Genomic DNA, 24,976 nt, shown 5'->3' on the forward strand with positions numbered 1-24,976 from the left:
TTTGGATTTGTTATTTCTATTTTGTTTCCCAGATTTGAGTATTTTTCTTTTAGGCTATTTTGAAATTCTGGCCATTCTTTAATATTTAATGTAATCAGTTTGTTTATCAGTTCCCTAATATTGATCATGTATTTCATTATGTTGGCATGGTTTAGTTGTCTTTTTTGTTGTCTCAGCATATGTGTTGTCTTTCATGTACGTCTCAACTATTTTTCTGGCTTCTGGAAAGGTTTTTTTTTTGTACTTTACTTGTATAATTTCTTTCTTTTTTATATGTTTTGCATATTTTAGAGAAGACCGGGTGATCTTCTTTGCAGTTAGCGCATTTCACCTCATTTATGCATTTTTATTCGGTGTGGTCAGGCTCTTTGTTGCCGCATTTTCAACATATTTTTATTCCTTTACAGGCTTCTTTATGATGTCCATATTTTTGGCAATGGAAACATCTTAATGGAGCTGGGATATATTGGTCTATTTTTACATTTAAGTAGCAGATTTTTATTTCCTTAGGTATTGTTGGTTTGTTAAACATTAGTATGTATGTGTTGGTGGTTATTATTTTATTGTTTCTTTTTATGTTTATGCAGATATGGTTGATTACTCCTTGTTTTTCTAATTCGGTTTTTATTTCTTCTTCAGTTGCTAGCGATAGTTCATAACTTCGAATTACTCCTTTTGAAGTGTTTAGTGTTTTATGGGGAAAGACTTTGCATGGAAGTTCTTCATTTTGAGTAGAGATTGAGCATCTCTAAGATTAGTTATCTCAACTAGTAGTACTTGTTTTTTTTATCATTTTTGGTTTACTTTTTGTGGATAATGTCTTTTCTATTAGGAAAGGTGATAAATTTCCAATTTTTTTTATTTTCGATTACTTCAATAACCAAGAATCATGGGAAGTTTCTTCGTCTATGGTTGGAGCGGTTTTTCTAGTTTTGAATTTTTGTTCTCCATCTGAGCTTGAGAGGTCAGAGTCAGAGGAATGGTTTCTTTTAAGGGTTTTGAGGGGGATGCATTTGTTTTTATCAGCCATAGATTTTGGGATTTATTTTTCATCAACCACGCTCCCTACCCACCTCGGAGTCCAAAATTGAGGCATAGTAAGGGGGAAATCCATTCATCTTGACTATGTCGGGGCTACGTGGAGGATATACTCTTTTGGTAAAGAGTTCTCAAGCACTATATTTTCTGTTCAATATGTCCTCAAAAATACATCAGATGAACTGTTGAGTTCTGATCTTTCCAATTGATTGACCCTTGCCACCGCCTTCTAGCACTTACTTGGTTTGCCTATTTTTTGTAGTGGGGGAAGAAAAATAATAATAAAAAAAAAAGATGGGAGTATCTTTAAGTTTCGTTCTTTGTTGTGGTAGTTGGTACTTTGGGTGTAAGTGCTAGGGCTTGGCGTAACTGGCCGATTGATCGGATCCAGCCTCTCCGACCGCCTGTCTAGCCGAAATAAGGGCTGAAGTAATGTGTTGCAGTGCCTAGACTTTTATGCACCCAGGTCTAGGTTAGCTCAATCACCAGGATCATGTCCTAAGGCATTACGGGTAGCAACCCATGGCTAACTGGTTGCCCCATTGAGGGATTTTTACCCTCTGCAGGGGGGCAGTCGGCTTATTCTAGTGCCCTACCAACAGGGCAAAAAAAAAAAAAAAAAAAAAAAGGGAGGGGGCGACGGGGTTGGTAAGTAGGGAAGGAAAAGGAAAGGAGAGGGGAAGGGGATTGTTGTTTTTGTAGAACATAATTAAGTTTTACAAAAGAGAATAGAAAACAAAAACAGAAAATCGATGTAGGTGCATTTCGTCTCAGGAAGCCAATAGACAGCCTGATCTGGTAACACCAGGAATTTGCTACTGGGTTTGCCAGCGCAAAATATCGTAAAAATAAATAGGATAAATTTACTCACAAATTTCAATCAAGAAGTTAGTTTTTGCAGATATATTTTTAGATTCATATAAAAAGTATTCACAATTTTTTTTTAAATATTTTTTTCCAATTCTGCGTGTTACTTTTATTCCATATTTTTTTTTTTTTTAATATTCTCTCTTAAGCCAGAAAGTAAACAAAATAGAAATACAACTATTTGTGTTGTGAGATATTTCAAATTTTGTTGTAAATTTTCATTTCAAAGTTTTAGAATATAGTTTGTGTTAAAAAAATTAAAATTAAAAAAAAAAAAAAATCGAAGTTAAAGGAAAAAGTCACTTCAGTTTATTAAAGATTTAGTTTGAACCTTTTTACTCCAGTTTAATTAAAAGAAATTAATAAAAAAAAAACTAGCAATAGTCGATAATATAAATTAAAAAATGTTTGAGAAAACTTTAAAAATGATTTCCTTTGCTTTTTTTGAGAGGGAGGGGACCAATGTGCACTGCTCGTCCAACCTGCAAAGGGCATTTATTCTGAAAGTTGTTCTTAACATGGGGAGTTAGGGGATGGTAATTCTGAAAGGCATTTTCTTATTTTCAACCTCCCCACGACTTTCGGAATAAACACCCTTTGCAAGTTGGATAAGCAGCACACATTGACCCTTTTATTTTTGAGAAACGAATCAAAGTCACGTTATCATAAAACAGAACTTTATGCAATGTTATCAAAATAAAAAAAATAAAAAATGAAAATAATTTTTTTAAAATAAGTTATTTACTTTCCTCCCCACAAGAGTAGTTAGACACTAATGTTTTAAATATGGTAAAACTAGTTCCCCCAAAAGAGGCACACGAGATTGGAAATATTGCTTCAGTCTTCAGGGATTTATTCTACTTTTTTAAAAAGATTTTCTAGTATTACATTGCTATTGTGTTATGAATTCAAATTAAAAAAAAAAATTAAAAAATTAAAAAAATAAAAACTTTCGGCTGGAAGTTGTGACTAACTAAATTCATTTTGTTTTTATTTCAATAATAAAGAAATAAAGTTATTTATTTTACAAAGATTTTAAAAAAGTAGCCCACTGGGTTAAAAAAGACTCAATCTTTAAGAATTTGTCAAAAATAATCGCGACTGTGACTAAGTCGTTTTATTGTTTGTTTTAATAACATTTTTTGCGCTGATGGACATAGTATATCGCTTGTGCAAGAGGGAATATTTAATAAAAATAGAGTTTTCTTTATAGGTATGGGCTTAAACAAGATATTTGCCAAAAAATCTCTCCAAACTTCTGAGTAATTCATTTTATTGTTTATTACAAGATTGTTTTAAGATATTTTATGCTGACAGATCCAGTCGATTGCCTGCATCAAAATTGCTTTAATCAGCAGCAGTGGCAATTTAGTCATACAATGATCGTACATCATTTTAACAGCAATAAGAACTCACTTTATCTGGGTATCCTTGTGGACTTTTTGTGTTGTCTTGGTCAATCCCACCTCCAATTCGAAAGCCACAACGGTATTTCTGTTTACCATCTGTACCAACCACAGGATTGCCATGGTCATCCCTTTCTGGTTCTTTATGAAGAACAATAGGAATCTAGAAAAGAAAAAAATTAAATCTAAGAAGCACTCAGAAATTACAAATTATAATTATGAACAAAAGGAAATATTATCACAAGTAGTAATAATATTTAACTTGTAGAGGAAAGTAAGAGAGAGAATAAAGACTAATTTGGGATTTTATCTTTATTTTTTTTTTAATTTAACAATTCACAAACTGACTTTCTAGGTTCAAATAATTGAACCCGATCTCAAGTGACCCAATGGGTCACGTTTTCTTTAGTATAATATATTATACATAAAAAAAAATATCACATTGAATTTCTATATCAGTCTAATTATTATCATTTTTAGATGATCAAAGTGCAATAAAAAGCCTCTTCAATAATTACATAATATTTGAAATTACGTTTTAGCATCAGAGGTTTGGGAAAATCAACACTCGTAAGAATGCTATGAATTGAAATCTGACTTTTTTAATCTCAAAATCAACAGTCTAACATTGGAAAACTTTAAAATGTTAGAGTCAGATATTTTGAAATTCTAGGGGTCTAAATTGGAGTTAGACGTGACATTCAGATTCACAACCCTGTTTACAATATACTAAATTCTTGTTAAAAATACTAATATTCTAACATAAGTTTTGTTTTTAATCCGCAAAATAATTGGGTCAGCTATAAAACAAAAATCCACTTTCCTTTAATGAAAGAACGTGTTTTAAATATATTTCAAGAATGATTTTCTGGTCATTTTTTTTTTAAATATTCAGAGTTTTTGTTACAAACCTACTGTAATTAATATATTGTCTAATTGTAATATCTACTTAACCTTGACTGGCATTCATTAATTGCTAGACTGAATCAAATATCAATGTGGCCAATAAAATGTTATTGGAGTCTAAATTCGACAAGATAACTTTATATGTTAAATGATTAATATTATAGGGTAGTTATAAGTGTAAAGGAAATTATAAGAATTATGAATTCCCATTTGAAATACTAGTGTTATAGAATCCTGATTAATCATAAGCGCAAATTCAAACAGCATTCATGAATATTGATGTTATCAAGTTGGAAAAGTAATTTTTTTCATTTTGCTTCCAACCAAAATCATTTTTCATACACAGAAGATATAATGCTGATAATCTATTAAGATTAGAAAGCAAAAATAGAAATGGAGTTTATTTTTAAATCAGATTCTTTTGACAACCAATCGATAAGAAACTACCATCTTCCTTCAGTTACCTGGCAACACTTCTCATTTAGAATTTATACCTTTGGCAGGTAATGATTAATCACAAAACCAAAACAAAACAAAATTAGAAACGGCAAACAATGACAAATTAAACTCACTGAAATATTTATATGTCAGATAAAGGAATTACAACTGCTAACTTAAAAACCATATTCCTTGGTTGTCTTTGTATTGTCTCATCTCACCGTTGTTGTGATACTAAAGATGACATGGCAACTAGTTTTCTCCACCTCTTTCGATTTTCTACTTTCCTGAGTGAGTTACTCTGCATCAGCCCTGTCCACTCTCTAATATTGTCCTCCCACAAAAGTGGTCTAGCTTATATATTACTTTACATATTCCTTCTGCTTCCTTCATGTACACTTCCTTGCAGAATTTTGAGAAACCTCATGATCATATGAAATAAACAATGATGAAGAAAACTTGCTAAAGTACCTTTGTCAGACAGAAATGGCAGGTGATGGTGGTAAGTAGTTAATGACAAGGTCGGACAACCTGTGTGTGCCAAGTTTGAATCCAGTTCATTCTAGAAATACCTTCACTTAAGATATTGGCAACCTTCATGTGGTCTCTCCTTTAAATACCTAATGTCTTTCTGGAAGGATTCTAACTCTAAAGATATCAGAAAAACCAATACCAGCAATAGAATTATTTGATTCATATGAAATGAATTTAAAAAAATAGTTAAATTATAAATGCAACTTTAAATATCATATTCCTTAGCTTCTCTTTTATAGTTTCATTAAACCAACTAGATGTACCTACTGAAGGTTATTTGGGAGTCTTTACTTCCATTCATGTTGGTATTTTAATAGAGAGACAGCTAGGCCGAGGTAGAGAGACAGCTAGGCCAAGAGATCGAGAGGTGGTAAGTAAACAAGGCTCTCAATGACAAAATATACATATGTAATAAATCAAGTCAAACTCAACATATTAAGTCAGAGGTTTTACTAAAAGCCCTACATTTAATCAACATAGAATTTTCCCTAAAAACTAGTTATTCTAATATAGTAATGCGAAGATTCATATAATTGTCCTGGATAAACCATAGCAGAAGCATGGATCTTATGAATTACAGAAAAGGGGGCGTGGTCAAGGAAAACTTGGAAACTAGTGATTAGACAAGACCATTCAGAATGGAATTTTGAGAGTTGACTGAATAACACAATGATGACTGGATAGTGAACTTGCAAAATATTACAAACGTCTAACTCCTGAACAAGGGAAAATTAAATTTAAAATAGACAAAAGGATCAGTGAAATAAAGGTTTTACTATACATATTCCTGTCCAACAATTAAGTTATTTTTAAATGACTGATCTCTAAAATCAATTAATATATATATAAAGTCAGCTGCTTTCCATTTTTATTATTGATAATTTTCTTGCTATAAAATAAATATTTGATTCTTGTTCAATTATTTTGTGGATTGTTGCAGCATGTTCCTTGATGCCTCGGTTCAGTCTTAAGAGACAATGGATAACTCCTGTAAGGCTAGTTGTGCCTGTAATTGTGAGGCAGGGGTTGTGCAATTCCCAAACACCTCTCCTTGAATCGACACTGCTTGAATCCTGTGGCAAGAAGTGCTAGACAACTGGAAATTGATTGATTTGTTTTACGGCATATCAAGCCTCTTTGGGTCATTTAATGCCAAATGCAGTCATTTAAGAAAAAGTTTTTATGCTTCAAGTTGTTTTTGTCTATATTTGGTAAGCTATTGATTGCATCATAATATTTATATATTGTCTCTTATAAACTACTAATGGTATCAGAATATTCATATATTGCATTTAGTTAACAATTATTAATATCAGAATATTGATATATTGGTTGTCAGTTTTCTTTTATGACATATCAACCCTTTTTGGGTTATTTAATGCCAAATACAGTCATTTTGGAAAAATGATTTTATGCTTCAAGTTGTTTTCATGTTCAAATAGTTATTCATAATATTGGTTGCCCTGCTCTATAGCACATCAACCCTTTTCAGGTTATTTAATGACAAATGCAGACATTTCGGAAAATGTTTTCTGCTTCAAGTTGTTTTTATTTAGGGAGGGGGGGGCTATTCTTGAACTTCTAATTCTTTTGATTTGTGTTTTCCTTTTGTTTCATATAGACTAGTTTGGGAGATTTAGTCAATTATGATCATGTTTTCAGTGCTGCTTATTTTTTTTGGTTGATATCGATGATGGTTACTTTTTTTTTGTGTTCTTTATTACATTCCTTCTCTTGTTTTTTTTCTTAAGAGCCTTTTCTTTTTTGATATTCTTTATCTTTGTGAGGTTCTTGTTCTTCAGTTTCAAGTTGAATAACGGGTGTGAAATTAATATTTTTCCTTGTTTGTTCTGATTGTTTATGTGCTCCAATGTTCTTGGTATGGCTCATTTTAATTTCTATAAGAAATTTTGACCCATCTTCAGGTTCAAACTTTATTATTTTATTAATAAGTTCTTTCTATTTTGTTTCATAGTAATTTGAAGTTTGGGGGTATTTGAACAACACCAGCATAGGTTAGTCTTCCCATATAACCTCCTACAATTTTTTGGGCTACTGGAAAAGATATATTTCTCCTATATTTCACCTCCATGACCTGTTTTTTATTTTTTGTTTCCATATATTACACTCTCTAGAGTACACTGGGTGACTGGCAATTTACACAATTGAATTGTTTAGTAGTCTTTTGTCTCATGGCTAGGTTCTTTTCTCCTCACATCTTCCACATGTTGGGTTTCCTCTGCATGCATCTTGACTGTTCAAATTTTGAGTATTTGAAACATCTTAGTGTGTGTGTGGGGGGGGGGGGTATATGAGATATATTTTTCCACTCTCCACTGTATATCCAATCTTTAATTCTTTGGGTATTATTGAGCCTTTGAAAGTGAATATATATGTTCTTGTTTCAATCTCTTTGCCTTCTTTTTTAACTGTGACTCTTTACTTCAATAACTCCTTGGTTTTTAATGCGGTTTTTATCTCTTCCATTGAGCATAGAGTTAATTCTTGGTTCCTTATCACCCTTTTCGACATATTTAGCCTTTTATGTGAAAATACTTTTATTTCGAATAGATTTTCATGTTGAGTAATAATTCAACATTTTTTTTTTTTTAATTCTACTAATAAAGGTGCCATCACATAATTTCTTTACTGATTTAGCGTTAATTTTGAAAGGAGATAATTTAGTAAGTGGAGTCTCCTTCTTTAGCGATTCCAGCACTAAGAATTTTGAGTGGGGTGTCTCATCGTCTATTGCTCCATATTTTCTCTTGGATTTTTTTTAAAGTTATTCATAGGTTTGGTTGTTTTTTTTATTCATTATTCATGTTCCCCATCCAACTCCGAGCCCTAATATTGGGACATGTTGAGGGAGAAATCCATTCACCTCAATTCAACATGTCAGGACTACATGAACTAGTTATACCAGACACCATAACGTTCAGCGCTGGACAAGGCACACAATGCTGTTTAATTTGACACTCATAGTCTTTAAATCAGTAATAAGTACATTTCTCCTATCTCCATCAGAATAAAATTTATAACTGGATTCACAATAAAATTTACTTAAAAATAGTATTTTAATATTTTTGTTTTGATAAATCCAACGATTAATGATGAAACATGCCAGCATAGCATGCCTACTGGCGGGAGATCACTTTTTGCAAATAAATGGTTGGGGTGTGTTCACATAAATACACAAAGTGGAAGTTGTACCTGTCGATGACGTTTCTAGTTGTTTTAGCAAATCAGGGAAAAGAATTGTCTTTGCTATGGAATTCGAACACAACACATATGCCTTTCCAGTCCAAAGTTAGAATATCTCAAAGTTGACGCTTTGTAGTACAAAGATAATTAAAGATAGAAACTGTGTTCAAACGCTATTTAATAGCGAATATATTAATTTCTTTTGTCCTAAAATTTGAAAAGAATTGGATAAAATTATTATGCACGAATCGATAGAAGTAGTGACAACCGCATATAAACATGAGAATTTTTGTTTGCAGAGACGCGCACAAAAAAATCTGTAAACAAGCGTACGTCAACTAACTTACAAGCATAAAGTATTCATTTTATTACTGTTATTATTTAGAAAACAGTAGTTTTAATTCTCGAAAGGAAAAGAATATTTAAAAAAAATAAATTCTTTGAAAAAGAATAACTGACAATGACCATGCTTTTAAATGAGTCAAAACACACAAACCACTTACCCAGTTAAGTAAATAAATAACATTTACTGGGTTTGTTTTACAATCCACAGAGGTATGAAAAAGTGGTAAAAAAAACCAAAAAAACAAATATATAACAAGTAAATGTTACAAAAGGCAAGTTACTTCAATAAATTTTTGGTGTTGTAAATATTTATTCTGTTCAAAAATCAAGTAGTATCGAGTGTTACAAGAAAAAAATGGCCATGATGTCTCTTAAAGTCTCGACAATGACTTAAAAATTATACAAAATAGTGGTAGAATGTCACCCGATAATTGTCACAGTAACTTGAAGCTGTTAAAATAAAATTTAATTATCCTAATTAGTTTAATGTACTTGAAAACATGTGTAATCTGTACAAAATTTCCTTTCATTTGATATGCTACAAGGAATATTTTGTTAATAATTTCTTTGAATCGTGTTCTGGTGGCCATCTTGGATTTCCTTGTTGCCATCTTGGATTTTTCAGTGTAATAATGACAAATGATAATGTCCATCCGAATAACATTTCGCATGATGAGAAAGCCTTACCTCCCATTTTTTAACTATTTTTTTATGATGCTTCTACTTAAAGCTGTTAAAATGAAACTTAATTATACTGATTAGTTTAATGTACTTGAAAACAATTCTGATCTGTACAAAATTTCCTTTAATCTGATATGCTACAAGCCATATTTTGTTCATTTCTTTTAATCATATCATGGTGGCCATTTTGGATTTCTTGGTCGCCATCTTGGATTTTTCATGATGTTATAATAACAAATGATAATGTCCATCAGAATTATACTTCCTATGATAATAAAGCCTTACTTACCATTTTTCTTAGCTGCTTTTATGATGTTTCTACTTAAAGCTGTTAAAATGAAACTGGAATATGCTAATTAGTCCGTAAGTTACCAAATGAGATGGTCGTAAATAACGCCAACTGAACTTTCATGGTATTATGATAATATGCTCGAAATTTCATAATATCTTAAGATCTGAAGATACAGCTTTTTAAAGATGGGTTAATCTGTAAACTATACAAATTTCCTACTGTTTTATATGCATTTGAATAGGACTGACTTAAGGCAAAGTGTCTAGCAGTCAAAGATCTTTTATCTCCATAGTCATCAGCTGCTCAGCCACAGCATAACAGGTGGCCTCGTTGTGGGGTTTTTACCCTCTGCAGAGGTGCAGTCGCCAAATTCTACAGCCTCAATTGACAGAGTGATAATTATTGTTAAGTCAATCTAGTTGTTTTTGTCTTCAAATAGTTATTCAGTATTATTATTTGGTGCATTTTGGGACTCAGTAGGGAAGTGGGGGAGGAAGAGAGAAAAAAATAAGAAAAAAAAAGGGGGGGAGGCTTACAAAACATGATTGAGTTCTGCAAGAGAAAATGGAAAAACAACATTAACGTGCAGTGCATTCCATTCAGGAAGTCACTTTGTAAACAATCTGATCTGGTAACACCAGGAGATAACTGGAAACAATGTTGAGATAAGCAGAGAGCACATACAACACCTGGAATTTCCAAATGGTCACTCATTTTATTACTGACCAGGCTCAATGTTGCTTAACTTTGGTGATCTAATGAGAACCAGTGTGTCAACGTGAATCATGCAGCAAGTACAAAAAATGTTATTTAATTCCTTTCAAAAATACATTAACTGAACTGAAATTATAATCTTAAAATAAGGGGAGGGGTGGGGCTGTATTTGGTGATACATAGTTACTTTTCTTTCTTTGGTTAAAATTGTTTTTAAAAATTGCACAATTAAAAAAATATATATATAAATAAAAACATTACCATGCAATTCCATGAAGGTACAACTAATCCCAAAATAAAAATGTGTACAGCTAATGAATTTTTTTTAATTCAATAAAAGTTTAAGCGTGGTACGATTCCAAAATACCAATTTTTAAATGCATTTATGGGTTTGTAAATCAGTCTGTCATGTTTACATTTGAAATTGCTAAAGTCAGATCAAATGAATGCATAACAAATAAATCTAAATATCCGTTTGTGTTTTGTTTATTTACTAGAAAGTTATGAAGATCGTTTGTATAAAAGCAAAAAATCCCCCCCCTCAGATGATGACATTCTTATACTCAAACACTGACCCATATCAAAATAATTTCATTATTTTTAGTAGTATTATAACAATTGAAAGCTTAACCAACCATAAAAACTAACAAAAGTGATGACCTGCCTATCCATTCATGAATATTATTCTCCCCTACCTTCACATCTTTTATGCCCCCACTATTTCTCAGTCCCTACCCACCTGCTTTCTTTCCATATGGCTTGAAGAATTCAGCTTTGCAAGCCTCACTGATCATAAGACATGCTCATAACATGAAAACTTTGCATCTCTTTAATGAGCTTAGGTCTTCATGAAATTCAAAGGATTTTTATCTGAATTTTACAAATGAGAAGTCATTTACTTTCAAGGTTGATGAATACAATAGACCAAGGAAAAAATGATGCACACTATTCAAAGATTTGATTTGATTTTTGAGTACCTCATCTTATATATAAAATGTTTCCTAACTTGGAAAAATTCAGTTATAAAAGTTACTTTCTTCTGTAGGTTGAAGGTTCAATCCTCAGTGTGAGCAACCGAAAATACAATTACATATTACTTAGGATTTCTATACAGTCATAGAGCATGCTACTCCCATTAATTAAATAAAGTGTTCCATTTCTGATCTTTTTAGATGAGGAGTAGTTATTCGTATTATTTGGATTCATCGAACTACTGTTCTCATCTTGTGTTATTTTCACGTTTCGGTCCATGGAACCTTTGATTTTCTTCAGGTGTTTCTTGTTGAACTCGGGAATTTGGACGGAATTTCGAGCGGAACCCTTTATTTACTTCACAGGGGTAGGGTGATCTTGTTCCGTCAGCCATGACTGGATAGAAGTTCTAAGTAATTTGCAATTGTATTTTTCAGTCACTCACAGTGAGGATTGAACCTTCAGCCTTCAGGAGAATTTTTTAAATTGATTTTTCCAAGTACCCTAACCACTGTGTCACAGGTCCTTGCAGACAAGATACATCTAAAGAAGGTCAGAGGTTACATCAACCGAAACATGAAAATCACACTCAAGATGAGAGAAGTAGTTCAAGGAATCCAAATAAAGTCTTCCGTTGAAAATTCTGTGCAGATTCTGAGTTCAACAAGATACACCTTAACAAAGTCGGAGATTAAATTGACTACAACGTTATGAAAATGAAACTCAAAAGGAGAACAGTAATCCAAAGAATACAAATAAGATCTATAATTATTTTGCAATAAACACGTGCAATTAGAATGGATTATAATGTGAAGTTTTATATTTGTTAAAAGTGTATTTAATTACATGGGATTTTAATCTTAAGTAAATGTAATAAAAATAAAATAATTTTAAATCCATTTTCTTAATATTGCAAACATTATGTTAAATATAACAGTATATTTTCTTATAAGGATCTAAAAATGAATATTTAGATCAAAAAGTTGAAAATTAAAATTTATTTTTCCTTTAGTTTTTAAACTTGTTAAATAATTTTTACATAAAGTTTTCAGAGCATGGATTTTAAAGTTTTGTAAATATTTAATATTAAAGAAAATGTGTTGTAAATATATATTTTTTCTTTTAAATCTTTAAAAGTTTTGTAAATATTTTTTTTTAATTCTTGCTCGCAAACATTCAACCATGTCTGCTATTTGACGTGTTTACAAACAACCAACAGCAATGTCAAGGTCGAACAACCAGTGTCACTTGAAATGTTCGCCAATCTGTCTTCTGCTATGGGGTATCTAATCTTTACTCTATCCAATATCTCTTAGCATTAAAAAACACTACAGCAAGAGTTGACATGCCATCAAAAAACTAAATTCCAAATTTTCTCATGATCAAATGAAGAACAAAAAAGGTGAAAACATTTAAGATTCCAAAAGAAAATTAAAGCAAAGGATAAATTCCAAAACAAAAAGGTTTCTATGAGAAACATTTCTTACAAATCACTAAATGTATAACTGGAAAGTACTAAAATACAAATTATTCTGAAAAATATATTTACGTGAAATGGAAATTACCAGTAGGTTGAGAGAGAGTAATTTGTGTACAAGAAGCGTAAGACAATGAAAAAGGATGAGAACTCGAATGTGGAGAAAGTGTAATTGGATGGTGAGACTACTGAGAAGTTTTGCTACTTTGGTGATACCAATGAAGGACAAGGCAGAGCTTGTGTTGGTGTGATTGTAAGAATTAGGAGTGGATGGATCAAGTTTAGGAAATACACTGTCATTACTAAGGATCAGAGTGTTATCACTGTCAACCAAAAAACAAGTCAGGCATGTGTCTGCAGTGTGATGTATGGAAGTAAAATCTAGCCATTGAGAGGGTTGAGGACATGCATTGCATGGAAAGAAACAATATGCAAATATGAGTAAGTTGTTGGAACCCATATTAAATAAAGAAGTAGTCAACCACCTCAACAGAAACAACCTTCTTAGTGACATGCAATATGGTTTCCGCTCTGCAAGATCTACAGCAGATGTGCTAACGGTTATATCACATAGGATTAATGAATCTCTTGACAAAGGTTTCCTTTCCAGGGCAATTGCTCTTGACATATCGAAGGCCTTCGATAAGGTATGGCATAAGGGCCTACTTCACAAGATTTCCAGCTACGGTATTACTGGAAATGTTTTCTCAATCATTAAATCATTTCTCTCTGATAGGTTCATAAGAGTAGTGGTTGATGGGCAGAAATCAGAGGCCCACAGTATTAATGCTGGAGTCCCCCAAGGGTCCATCCTGGGCCTAACTCTCTTCCTGATCTACATCAATGATCTCCCAAAACACATACTTAAATCATTCGTTGACATCTATGCTGAGGACACGGCCATCTATGGCAGCAACACATCAAAGGCCGTAAATGACAAAGTTCTCTTTAATTCTCTCTCCTCTGATCTTGAGCACGTGGTACAATGGGGGAAGGTGGCTGGTCACTTTTAATTTATCCAAAACCAAGCTTCTATCTTTACATCATCAACGCTCTGATCCCCATCTGGCATCAATTGAAATGGATGGCTCTCGTCTTGGGGAGGCTCCATGTTTTGACAAGCTTCTGGGTTTGATCTTTACTCCTGATCTGAAATGGAACACGTACATCAAATCTGTTGCCAGGGACGCTGGGAAAATGGTGGGATCCTTCTACTGCTCCAGAAGATATCTCACTACTGATGCAATTCTCTATCTGTATAAAAGCAAAGTACGTCCAAGGATGGAGTACTGCTACCACATCTGGGCAGGAGCTGCTAAAAACAGCCTATCCTGCCTTGACAGAGTACAAAATAGACTTCATGGTTTAGTGGGGGGATGTCCTTTTCTCTTCCCTGCAACCTCTCTCCCACAGAAGAGACGTTGCGAGCCTGTCTTTGTTTTATCGTTAGTTCCATGGCAGGTGCTCGTCTGAGCTCCAATCCCTCGTCCCCCCTCCTTGCCAATCTTTCACGAGAAACACCTGTCTGGCTGAAACTACTGTCAATAATTTTCCCCACTCTTTATCTGTGCCTAAATCCAAATGTAGATTCCATGAGCAAAGCTTCTTTCTTAGAACTGCACGCCAGTGGAACTCTCTGCCGCTTGCCTGTTTCCCACCTGACAACAACTTGGACGTCTTCAAGTTCAACATAAACAAACTCCTGACAAACCGCCCCCTTAAGTAAGACTATCTAAACACCCAATACTAATGATTACTACAATACTATCTCATTGATTACTGTACACGCAATAACCCTTATCCCTGAGTGGCCTTCGGGCCTTGATAAGTGGTGAACCCCATGTAAAAAAAAAAAAAAAGATAGATACGCAATGTTAAGTCTTAAAGATAGTTTAGTTCTGATAACTCCAGAGAAAGATTAAATATGAGCAGTATAAGAAGTGAACAGAAGAGTAGACTTATGGTAAAACAACATTAAAAGAATGGATGAGAGTTCTTGGGTCAGTAGATGTGGAACAGTTGCAGCAGCAAGTTCAATTCACAGGAGAAAGCCAAGGAAAACAGTGATAAACATGGATCTCAGGGAAAGAGGGATAAAGACTTGATTAGAAATAGATTATTTTGGATATCAATTTCTTAAAGCTGTCCAACACATGTCAGCATGTGAAACAGATGGTAAACAGAATATGATTATGACGATGTATGACTAGGATACTCTTCCCAGGATGGGTAAAATTAATTCCCTCAACAAGAAAAGTTTTGTACCACTATATATTCCTAGAAAGATTAAATTCCAGACATTACTAAACCTTATGTCTAAAATTTTTATTCTAATTTTGATAAAAAAATAAATAAAAAATCCATTACATGATTTTGATTTTAAGAAATGTGTAAAATTTAACAAATTGAAATCTTCAGAAAAAATTGAAATCTAGAAAATCTTGCTTAAATTGACATATGACCATGGATCAAACTCAATGCAAAACTAAAACATTTGAATTTTCACAATGGGAGGTTGTGCCCATATTATACCCCCCAAAAATCCTTTCAAATATGTCAAAGAAACCGAAATTAGGCAAATATTTATTAATTGAAGTCCAATGCCTAGTGTTGTCATAAAAATCTGAGGTATCTGATTTTTCACAAAGCTCTCCTCCGCTCTTTGTCTCTTTTGCATAAATTAAATATAGCCCACATAAGACTTAGCAGCTGTGTTCCAAAATCCATAATCATTGGTTTATTAATTTAGGAGTGAATCCTATGCATACAAATACACACAGATGTATGCACCTGTCTAACTTTATGCAGACATACATATTAAAACCTATGAAAAGACATGTTAAAAAACGGAAATAAAGAAAAATCTGTATGATGTACAAACCCATAACAAAACGAGAACTTATTCTAAAAATCATGTAAATTGATCAAGTAATTTTATTTTTCAATACGAAGATTAAATTTTATGAGCATTGGAGGAGTGACGGTTTCACTCGCTATTTTGAAAAAGAAAAAAAAAAAAAATCACAAAAAAACAATGAAGATAACTCAGCAATAATCCCTACTTACTAGATCTATGTTATAATGCCTAAGAATTCTCATTAAATCACTAAAAATAATTTTCTTTATAAAAATATAACTACTTGATCAATTTACATAATTTTGGGAATATGATATTTTTAGTTTGTTTTTGATATCTTTATTTTGATTCTTCATTTTTTTTTTTTTTTTTTTAATATAGGGAAATTCTGGACAAGAACCGAAAATGTTTAAAATAATGAAGACTGGTAGATAAGATTCAAATAAAAAAATAATGAAAGAAAAAGAAATCCTGCTTTCAAGTGAACTCTTTAGAAGGGTTAATAAGAGTTCAATGTTTGAATGAGAACAGCCTGAATGAAGAAACAATATCAAAGAAATATCCAGCAGCACATTGCAAAGCAAACCCATTGCCACCATAATCATTCTTTCGTTAACTAAATTCAGAGTGGACACTCATTATTTTTAATAATTTATGCACAAGAAAATTAACAAAACAAAAATCAAGAAATTGATAGATTGAATCAAGAGAGGCAGGAGGGGTATGTTGCTATGGTTACTAATGGAAATTTTCTCTCTTCTTCACAAGGGTGGGGGGGGGCAACAAAGCTTTTTCATTTATTTTTTAGAGACACTTGAGAAAGGAGGTTGTTTGACATGGATAGTACTGGATTTGTACAATATTCTAAGATAAAAAAAAATTGTCAAAGGGGAGAAGGCTACCCCCCCCCCTCCGGCACAAGCCCACAATAACATCAAAAGATTTCCAAAGAGACAGGCTGCCATTTAGTCGAGTGAGATAATTGATACTCCCTGCGCATGTGCCTGTGCAGGGAGTCTACTGCAAAGCAAAGGTTGTGCAATCTCTAACCATACCTTTCCTGAATCTGCATTATATGAGCCCAGTAGAAAGAAGAGGTCTAGGATGACTCCCAAATGGTCACCGATTTAGTACTGACCACATTCTATATCACTTAACTTCAGTGATCTAACGAGAACCAGTGCCACAATGTAAAAACATGAGGATAGCAACAGAAATTCAGACAATCTTTTCCAAACGTTTGGTTATTTTATTGCCTTGTAATTTTTTCTTTTTAATATGTCCATTTTTTGGCCAATAAGTCTTGTGTTGCAATCATGGATAACATTTTTTTTTTAACTGAATCAAAGAAAATCTTAAATTACACAAGAACATTTTTAAAATACTAGATACGTAAAGAAATATATATATATATTTGAAATTTAATTTTTGGGGGTACAGTTTGGATCTTTTAACATTAAACTAAAACAAAATACACTGTTTTCCATTTTAAATCGTTTCAATAAAAACAAAAAAATGAATAAAACTCGGACAATATGTCAACAATACTGAGATTAATCTAAAAGATCATAAATAAAAAAAAAACCTTTCATATATTTCTTTAGTTTTCATTTATAATAGTTTGGTGTGTTTTATATTAGTCATTGTTTTTATGTTAGTTGCTTTGTTTGATATGATTTACTTTGGCTTGCATATAATGTTTTATATCAGTTATTGTTTCATAATTATGTCTTAGATACTTTATCATTGTCTTAGATTTTTGTTTTTATTACTTGTATGTAATTGAAATTACAAATGTTTCCTAATTATTATTTTTATTCTTCTATAATTTGCTAGTGTGTATAAACAACACTGAGGAGTTATGATAATAACAAAACAGATTATTTACATATATGCTCTTTACTCACAGAAAATCAAGCATTTTTTAGTAAACTTTTCACTGAAACTGTCACTAGAATATAAATAACAGAATGATTAATACACTGTATTTAGCTAATTACCAAAGAACTAACATGTTGGGGGGGAAGGAAAGATATCGAACTATAGTCTCCATGGTTATGATTTTGATTCTCAGTGACAGAAGTACTGGTAGGCAAAAATCACACTGCTGAATGAAAAATTTACTTTCACCATGACTAATGTTTGTGCAAATTTAAAGAGGCGTGCTTCTTGAGAAAAGTGTGAACAAATGAACAGATGAATGATAATGCCCTGTACAGGAGCAACCAGAGTTATCCCAGAAAATCTGTTCTGGCAAAAATTTACTTTCACCATGACTAATGTTCGCACAAAATTAAATAGATCTAAAGCATGGTTATTGAGAAAAGTGCAAACAAACGAACGGATAAATGGGAGTGAATTACTAGGTCCAATCCTTGGCCTTTTGGTCAAGATCAAAGTGTAGTATTTGTTCTTCAGATGCTGCACTTCCATTTCTTGTTCTCTTTCGGTGGCGGATCAGTCCTTCAAGACTGAGACAATTTTTTATTTTTGTAACTTTTCTCCACGTTAAAAAACGACCCTGGTGTCTAACTGTCCCGTGGGGAGGCATAGTAAATAGGTACTAGGTCCAATCCCTCGTTTGTCAGGGGGACCAATAAAGACTTTCAAATAAGATAAAAATTTTCAAATAAAATAATGTTTTATTTCATTTTTAAATAATTTTTTTAACTCTTAGAATCCTTATCTTTTTATAAAGTTGATTTGATACCTTACCAGTTAATAGCCAATTAACAACTTGTTAAAATGTCTTCATGCAACAAATTTATGGTTGGTTGTTACATTCTTGTGATCTTTGTAATCTAAGTATTTAAATTTTAATATCAGCGAGTTAGTAGCTAATAAGAGTCGTGAGTTGAAAATTCTTTTTTATATAGAAAAGCAAACATGTGGTGACATGAACTACAGATCTTTCTTTGCTACCTGCATTTCTCTAAGCAATCCTAATCTTTTCTTTTTTAGAAATTTATGCCCTGCAATCCTTAATGTATGACCTCCATTGTATTAAGAACTAAAAGTCATAACCATCAATTCAAAGATCTAAATAAAAAAATTTTGTATTAAGTCAAAAATTGCGATGCTTTTAATAACCTTCATTTGAACGTTCGATTAGAAGCAAAAATGTATCTGTTCTGATACATTGCATCTTTTCTATGTCCTTGGTCAGTGAAAAAGAAATCCTTCTAAACTGAAGAGAAAAGAAAAAAAAGATGTCTATACTTCACTAGAAAATGGTCAGAAATCAACAGAAATATTTGATTTTATGTGTCATTTATTGAAAAATAAAAAATATTTTAACGCCGAAATTATATTTATAAATGTTTTCAAGTATCTGGTAGCTTTAAAATGTAGAAATATTGATCCATTATAAATAAATTTGTATCAAAATTTAAAAAAAAAATACTAATATTTATCTATTTTTATATGGATAGATGCGAATTAAATGTTTATTAAAAATGTTGGTTTCAAGTAGCTAACATTGCAAATCAATAGTAAAGCTAGCTAATATTTTATAAATGACTATCTGTACTTAGACAGCATTGACCAGTAATGTCTTTACTTGCAAGCTTTTGGGGGGTTTTATTTTCAATTATGCTGGCCGTATGTTTTATTTTATTTTTTATTTAAAGAAAAAAAAAAAAAATCTACCTATATACGGACAGTTATATAAAATTTATTTTAAAAAACCCAAAGAGGGAAGTAACTCTGTACTGATGAATACAGAGTTTTGTCACCTTACGATAGCGTTGATATAAAAAAAAAAATGTCTGACCGAGTCAAAGATTTTTCTAAAAGGGGCCAAATTGAATTACATTTTATTGTTCTTACTTGACACGTTGCAATCATCTATCAAAACAATTGATCAACTAGAATCAAATATTGATTTTCTAAGAAAACTATCTACAACAAAAATTAAAAATGACTTGACTTTATATGTTAGATATAAAAATATAAAAATCATTAACATCGTACATCGTAACATTGTACATTCTGGCTTGTGTGAGATGACTAAGAAATTGATTCCAAAGTAACCTTGACAGAGTACAAAATAGACTTCATGGCTTAGTGGGGAATGCCGTTTTCTCTTCCCTGCAACCTCTCTTCCATAGAAGAGACATTGCGAGCCTGTCTTTGTTTTATCATTACTTCCCTGGCAGGTGCTCGTCTGAGCTCCAATCTCTGGTCACCCCCCCCCCTCACCAATCTTTCACGATAAACACCCGTCTAGCTGAAACCACTGTCAATAATTTTCCCCACTCTTTATCTGTGCCAAAATCAAAATGTAGATTCCATGAACAAAGCTTTCTTAGAAGTGCACACCTGTGGAACTCTCTTCCGCTTGCCTGTTTCCCACCTGACTACAACTTGGAAGTCTTCAAGTCCAACATAAACAAATTCCTGATGAACCGCCCCCTTAAGTCTCCAATACTAACAATTACTACGATACTATCCCATTGATTACTGTACACGCAATAACCCTTATCCCCGAGTGGCTTTCGGGCCTTGATAAGTGGTGACTTCCATATAAAAAAAAAAAAAAAAAAACTATCTGTGCCACTGTCTTTATTTATCCTTCCAGTCCATTTCTTTTTATCACTTTCTTTCATGTTTTTCTTGGACTTCCCTATGAATTGAACATGCCATCTTAACTGTTCTACATCTAACCCAAAAACTCATCCATTCTTTTAACATGGTCATACCAGGGAAGTTTACTCTTCTGCACATATCTCTGTATACTGTCCAGATTTAATCTTCCTCTGTAGTCATCAGAACTAAGCCTGTCTTTTAAAGGTCATATTGCATATCTATTGTAAAATAATTTAGAAACAATTTTTCTGCGTTGTACATGAAATTGAAGTAAGGCATTACACATAATAAAAATCTGAATTATAAAACTTTATTGCATAACTATTGAGCACAAGAAAAAAAATCACAAAACATTTTAATTAATTTGATAAATTTCAGCAATTACATCTATAGTTATTGTTGCTTTTTTATATATAGCTCGGGATAAAAATTGAGGCAGTTGGTAGTGTGAACATAAAATATGAGCATTATAAATTCTCATACTTAGTGAGCTTAATAGTTTAAGAATATACCTGACCAAACCGCCTAGTTTTGAATCTAGTCACACTGAAGAGCTATGATACAGCAAAACAGTTGTTTGTGAATAACCTATTTTAATGAGATCTGATTCTTCTAATATGACTCACATATTTTCAGTCTTTTATGATCCCATATATTATAAAAATGTGACTTTTGAAGACTCAATTTTTATAAATCTATAATATAAATCTCACCTGCCTGTATGTATGTATGCCTAAAACTTTCGACAGAAACGACAGATTTTCACGAGATCAGTATTGTTTTGAAGCTCGACCCTTCAGGCGACAAATATCGAAAATATATATTATTTTAATTGGAATTCATTATTGAGATGAGTATTATTTATATTAATTTATTTATTGCAGACTATTATTCTCATCTTTATTAGTTGTTTCACAACGTTTTGGCCAACTATTCCTCTGGCCTTCGTCAGGTGGTAACCGCGATGGATAGGAACTTTGAATCTCCTAACTGCATTCTCAGCAATCACTACCATCCGTAGTTGTTGTCGTCTCACCACATTTTTGGCCAAGTAACCTCTGACCGGCTTTGGGTAGTATTGAAATCGCTGTCTTCAGACAATTCTCATCTGGAACCGTAGAGATTCAACGTCTATCAACTGCGCCACAGGTCCCAAGGGGAAATCAAGGTTGGATTTTTTGATCTTATAAATCCACGTTTATTATCTGAACTTCCATGGTCGGGTCCGTACCGATTGGTATATATATTATTTTAATTAGAATTCATTATTGAGATGACTATTATTTATATTAAGACAAGTTTTCACAAATCTCGTACGGCAGCTATGAAGGCATAATTTTATGAAGTTTAATCATATGTACAAAATTCTTTAGGAAAAATAATGGAAGTAATCCTAAATCTCTAAGTTACTCTCAATGTGCCAAATATCTATGTGACCTCCATATCTAAATAACGTATGAAAACAAACTCTTTCAAATATGTATACCTGATTTTAATAAAATTCAAGCCATGTGTAGGGTATTTTCTTTAATTGCAGATTAGGCAACTATCAGTTATCTTGAGTTAAGCTTGATTTGACAATTCACCATGGAGAGACTGACACCCAGGCAGTGTTTACAAATTGCAAATGATACAATCAATTTACCGAGAGAAACATTTGATGAACGACTAATTTCATGAAATGAACCTGTCAACTGGCCACTTTGTTCATGTGATTTAACCCCATCAGATTATTTTCTTTAGAGATATGTAAAGTCCCATGTCTATGACACGGTAAATCACTTGGAAGACAACATTTGATGCATTATTACTGAAATACAGCCCAATTTGATGCATACAGTTTGTGAAAATTGGACCTCTATATTATGTCATATACGCATGAGCTGTGGGACCATATGCCCAAAATTGTATTTCAATTATAACTGCCAAAACTTACTTTTTGGAATAAACCACATTTGTATGATATTTTCCTGCGATTTAATTTAAAGTTGTCTGCCTCTTAAAAAAAAAAAAATAAAATAAAATTTTTTAAAAATTAAAAAAAAAAAAAAAAAGATACTAAATCAGTTTTCTTCCGATATTAGGGGGTGAAACAGAAAGAAGGGATAGTAAAAACAAAAATATGGTGTTACAAGCATAGTAAAGAAATAGTAATGGTCCTCATCCAATCCTAATCAACTCCAGGTCTTCCTACTAGTATCTTATCTTTGTCTATTTTCATGTCACCTTTTAGCATTTTTATGTATTCAAAGTAGCTTTTCTTTTTGATTCTCATAAAATTTCATAAAACACATTCTTTGCAGAGTGAAATTTTTAAATATCTAACACTTGTGGATAACATTCTAAATATGGAACAAAATTTGGGTACTTCCATGAGAGGTAACATATATTGGCTTGAATGTTTCTGTTATACAGAACAAACAAGAAATGACTTAAACAATCTACAATTTTAAAGTCGCAAAAAATACATAAAAAAACATAAAATGACAATGCGAAAATAACTGCAAAACCAAAATGAACTTAATTGGTGACAGCAGATGCTCAGTCTTCCAAAGAACTAATCATACTTTGCTAAAATAAATAAATAAAATAGAAATAAAAAATAAAGTAAAATAATAAAATTTAAAAAAATTTGAATTGCAACAAATATATAAACAGAAATGCATGCACCTTCCAATTTAGGATTAGGGTTAAAACAAAATTATAGCACTATAAATATTTAGATTTTTTTTCCATTCATTTAAAAATGCTTTGTCACAAAAAACATTTTTAATAGCGCCTTGATCTTTTGGCTAAAATCAAAGTGTAATACCTGTCTCCACAACATTTGCACCATTTGACGCCAGAAGTTTTCATGTGATTGAAAAAAATTCAAAATTTGGACAGACATGTTAAAACAAACAAACAGAAAGTGCAGCTTCAGTAGATTGTAAGTATCAGGATTACAGACTCAGAAAATGTAAAATCCCACCGACTCCTAGGATTCCAAAATATCTGACTTCTTATTTTAAAGTCCTCGAATATTCAAAGTTTGATTTTAAAAAATCTATGACTCCTAGCATTCTTACAAGCCTAACTCTGACCAAAGCCTCTGACAACCCTGGTAAGTTCATTTTATTTATTTATTTATTTTTTTTTTTTACAAAGGGGTCTCCACATATCAAGGCCTGGAGGCCACTCGAGGATAAGGGTTAATGTGTGTACGGTAGTCATTGGGACAATAATATAGTAATCATTAGTATTGAAAGTTTGGTATAATTAGATTATTTAAGAGGATGATTCAATAAAAATTTGTTTATGTTGGACTTGAAGACAACGATATTGTAGTCAGCTAGAAAGATGACCAGTTTTCCACAGACAGGCAGTTCTAGGAAAGAAGCTGTGTTCATGGTATCCACGTTTAGGTTTAGGCACGAATAGAAAGTGAAGGAAATTGATAGTGGTTTTGGTTCGACAAATGTTTTTTGTGAAAGATTGGCAAGGGGGGGGGGGTATAGATTGCAGCTCAGTTGAACACTTGCCATGAAAATAACAATAGAGCAGAGACAAGCTCGCAACGTCTCTTCTGTGGGAAAGAAGTTGTAGACAAGAGAAAGGGGCATCACCTACTAGATTACAAAGTCGATTTTGAATTCTTTCAAGGTAGGATAGAGTGCTCCGAGCAGCTCCTGCCCAAATGTGGCAACAGTACTCCATCCTAGGACGTACTTGTCTTTTATAGAGGTAGAATATACATACATACAGGTATATCTTGCTTTATTTATTACTGAGCACTATGATATAAATTGTGTGTGTGTGTGCAATAGGATTATTGATTGAAATAAAAGACACTCAAAGAGAGGATACTTTTTTATTTTTATTTTTTATTTTTTTTTAACTGACATTTTTATGTAACTAATCTAAACATGCAGGTAAATTACGAGTTAGATTCTTATGTCACATGCAAAGTGATATTCTAACTGGGTTGGGCATTATATAATGTCAAGACAACATAAAAAGATCATAAAATACCTAATGCAATGATAATTAACAGCACTAAAAAAAATTTAACTAGAAAGAAAAAGTATTCAGCTGAGAGATTACATTTTTCTCCCAAGATAACAGTATATATTTTTTTAAGAAAATCAAATAACGAAAGTCGGTCAATAGACTGCATACCCTTACCTGACAATGTAAGGATGGGCCAAAGTCTTATCTTACTCCTCCAAATTTTATTCCTGATGTTACGCCATAGAAACATTTTTAATTAAAATACTATTTATCATATTAGGCTGAGATTTTATATGGTGGTTTGTTCTCGAAGGACATCAGACCCATACAACAAATTTGGAGAAGAGTTTTTATGACGAACATAACCAAAATTATTGCCAAAACAAGTTATGGAGCCATTTAAAGGAGATGGAAAAAAAAAATTTACATTATAGTCGAACTTATAGCCACCAGGAAAATAGCTTTTAACTCAGAAAACATCAATTCTTTCATATTTGTCAGAAACATTACTTGTGGAATGTGAGGAGTAAAGGACAAAATAAGAAGCAAGTTACAAGGCTGCTGACCTTTGACCTAGATATCTTAAAATTTAATCAAGTTAAACTATGCCAAATATTTTGACTAAATTTGATGACAATTAATCAAGCAATGTGAATGCTAGGCTGTGC

At 32.3% G+C, this 24,976-nt stretch overlaps 1 protein-coding gene across 2 annotated transcripts in view; it reads right to left on the reverse strand.

Annotated features, from left to right (window-relative positions):
• LOC145279829 (tax1-binding protein 3 homolog) overlaps positions 1-24,976 on the reverse strand; it is an 83,267-nt gene that overhangs the window by 25,586 nt on the left and 32,705 nt on the right. For both annotated transcript variants that reach the window (XM_080131237.1, XM_080131236.1), the window contains exon 2: positions 3,322-3,474. In XM_080131237.1, coding sequence (XP_079987363.1) covers positions 3,322-3,474 — 153 coding nt within the window. The remainder of the gene's footprint in view (positions 1-3,321; positions 3,475-24,976) is intronic.

This window comes from Euprymna scolopes, chromosome 7, assembly GCF_053919585.1.
Source record: "Euprymna scolopes isolate OS-2025 chromosome 7, ASM5391958v1, whole genome shotgun sequence".
NCBI classification, from domain to species: domain Eukaryota; kingdom Metazoa; phylum Mollusca; class Cephalopoda; order Sepiida; family Sepiolidae; genus Euprymna; species Euprymna scolopes.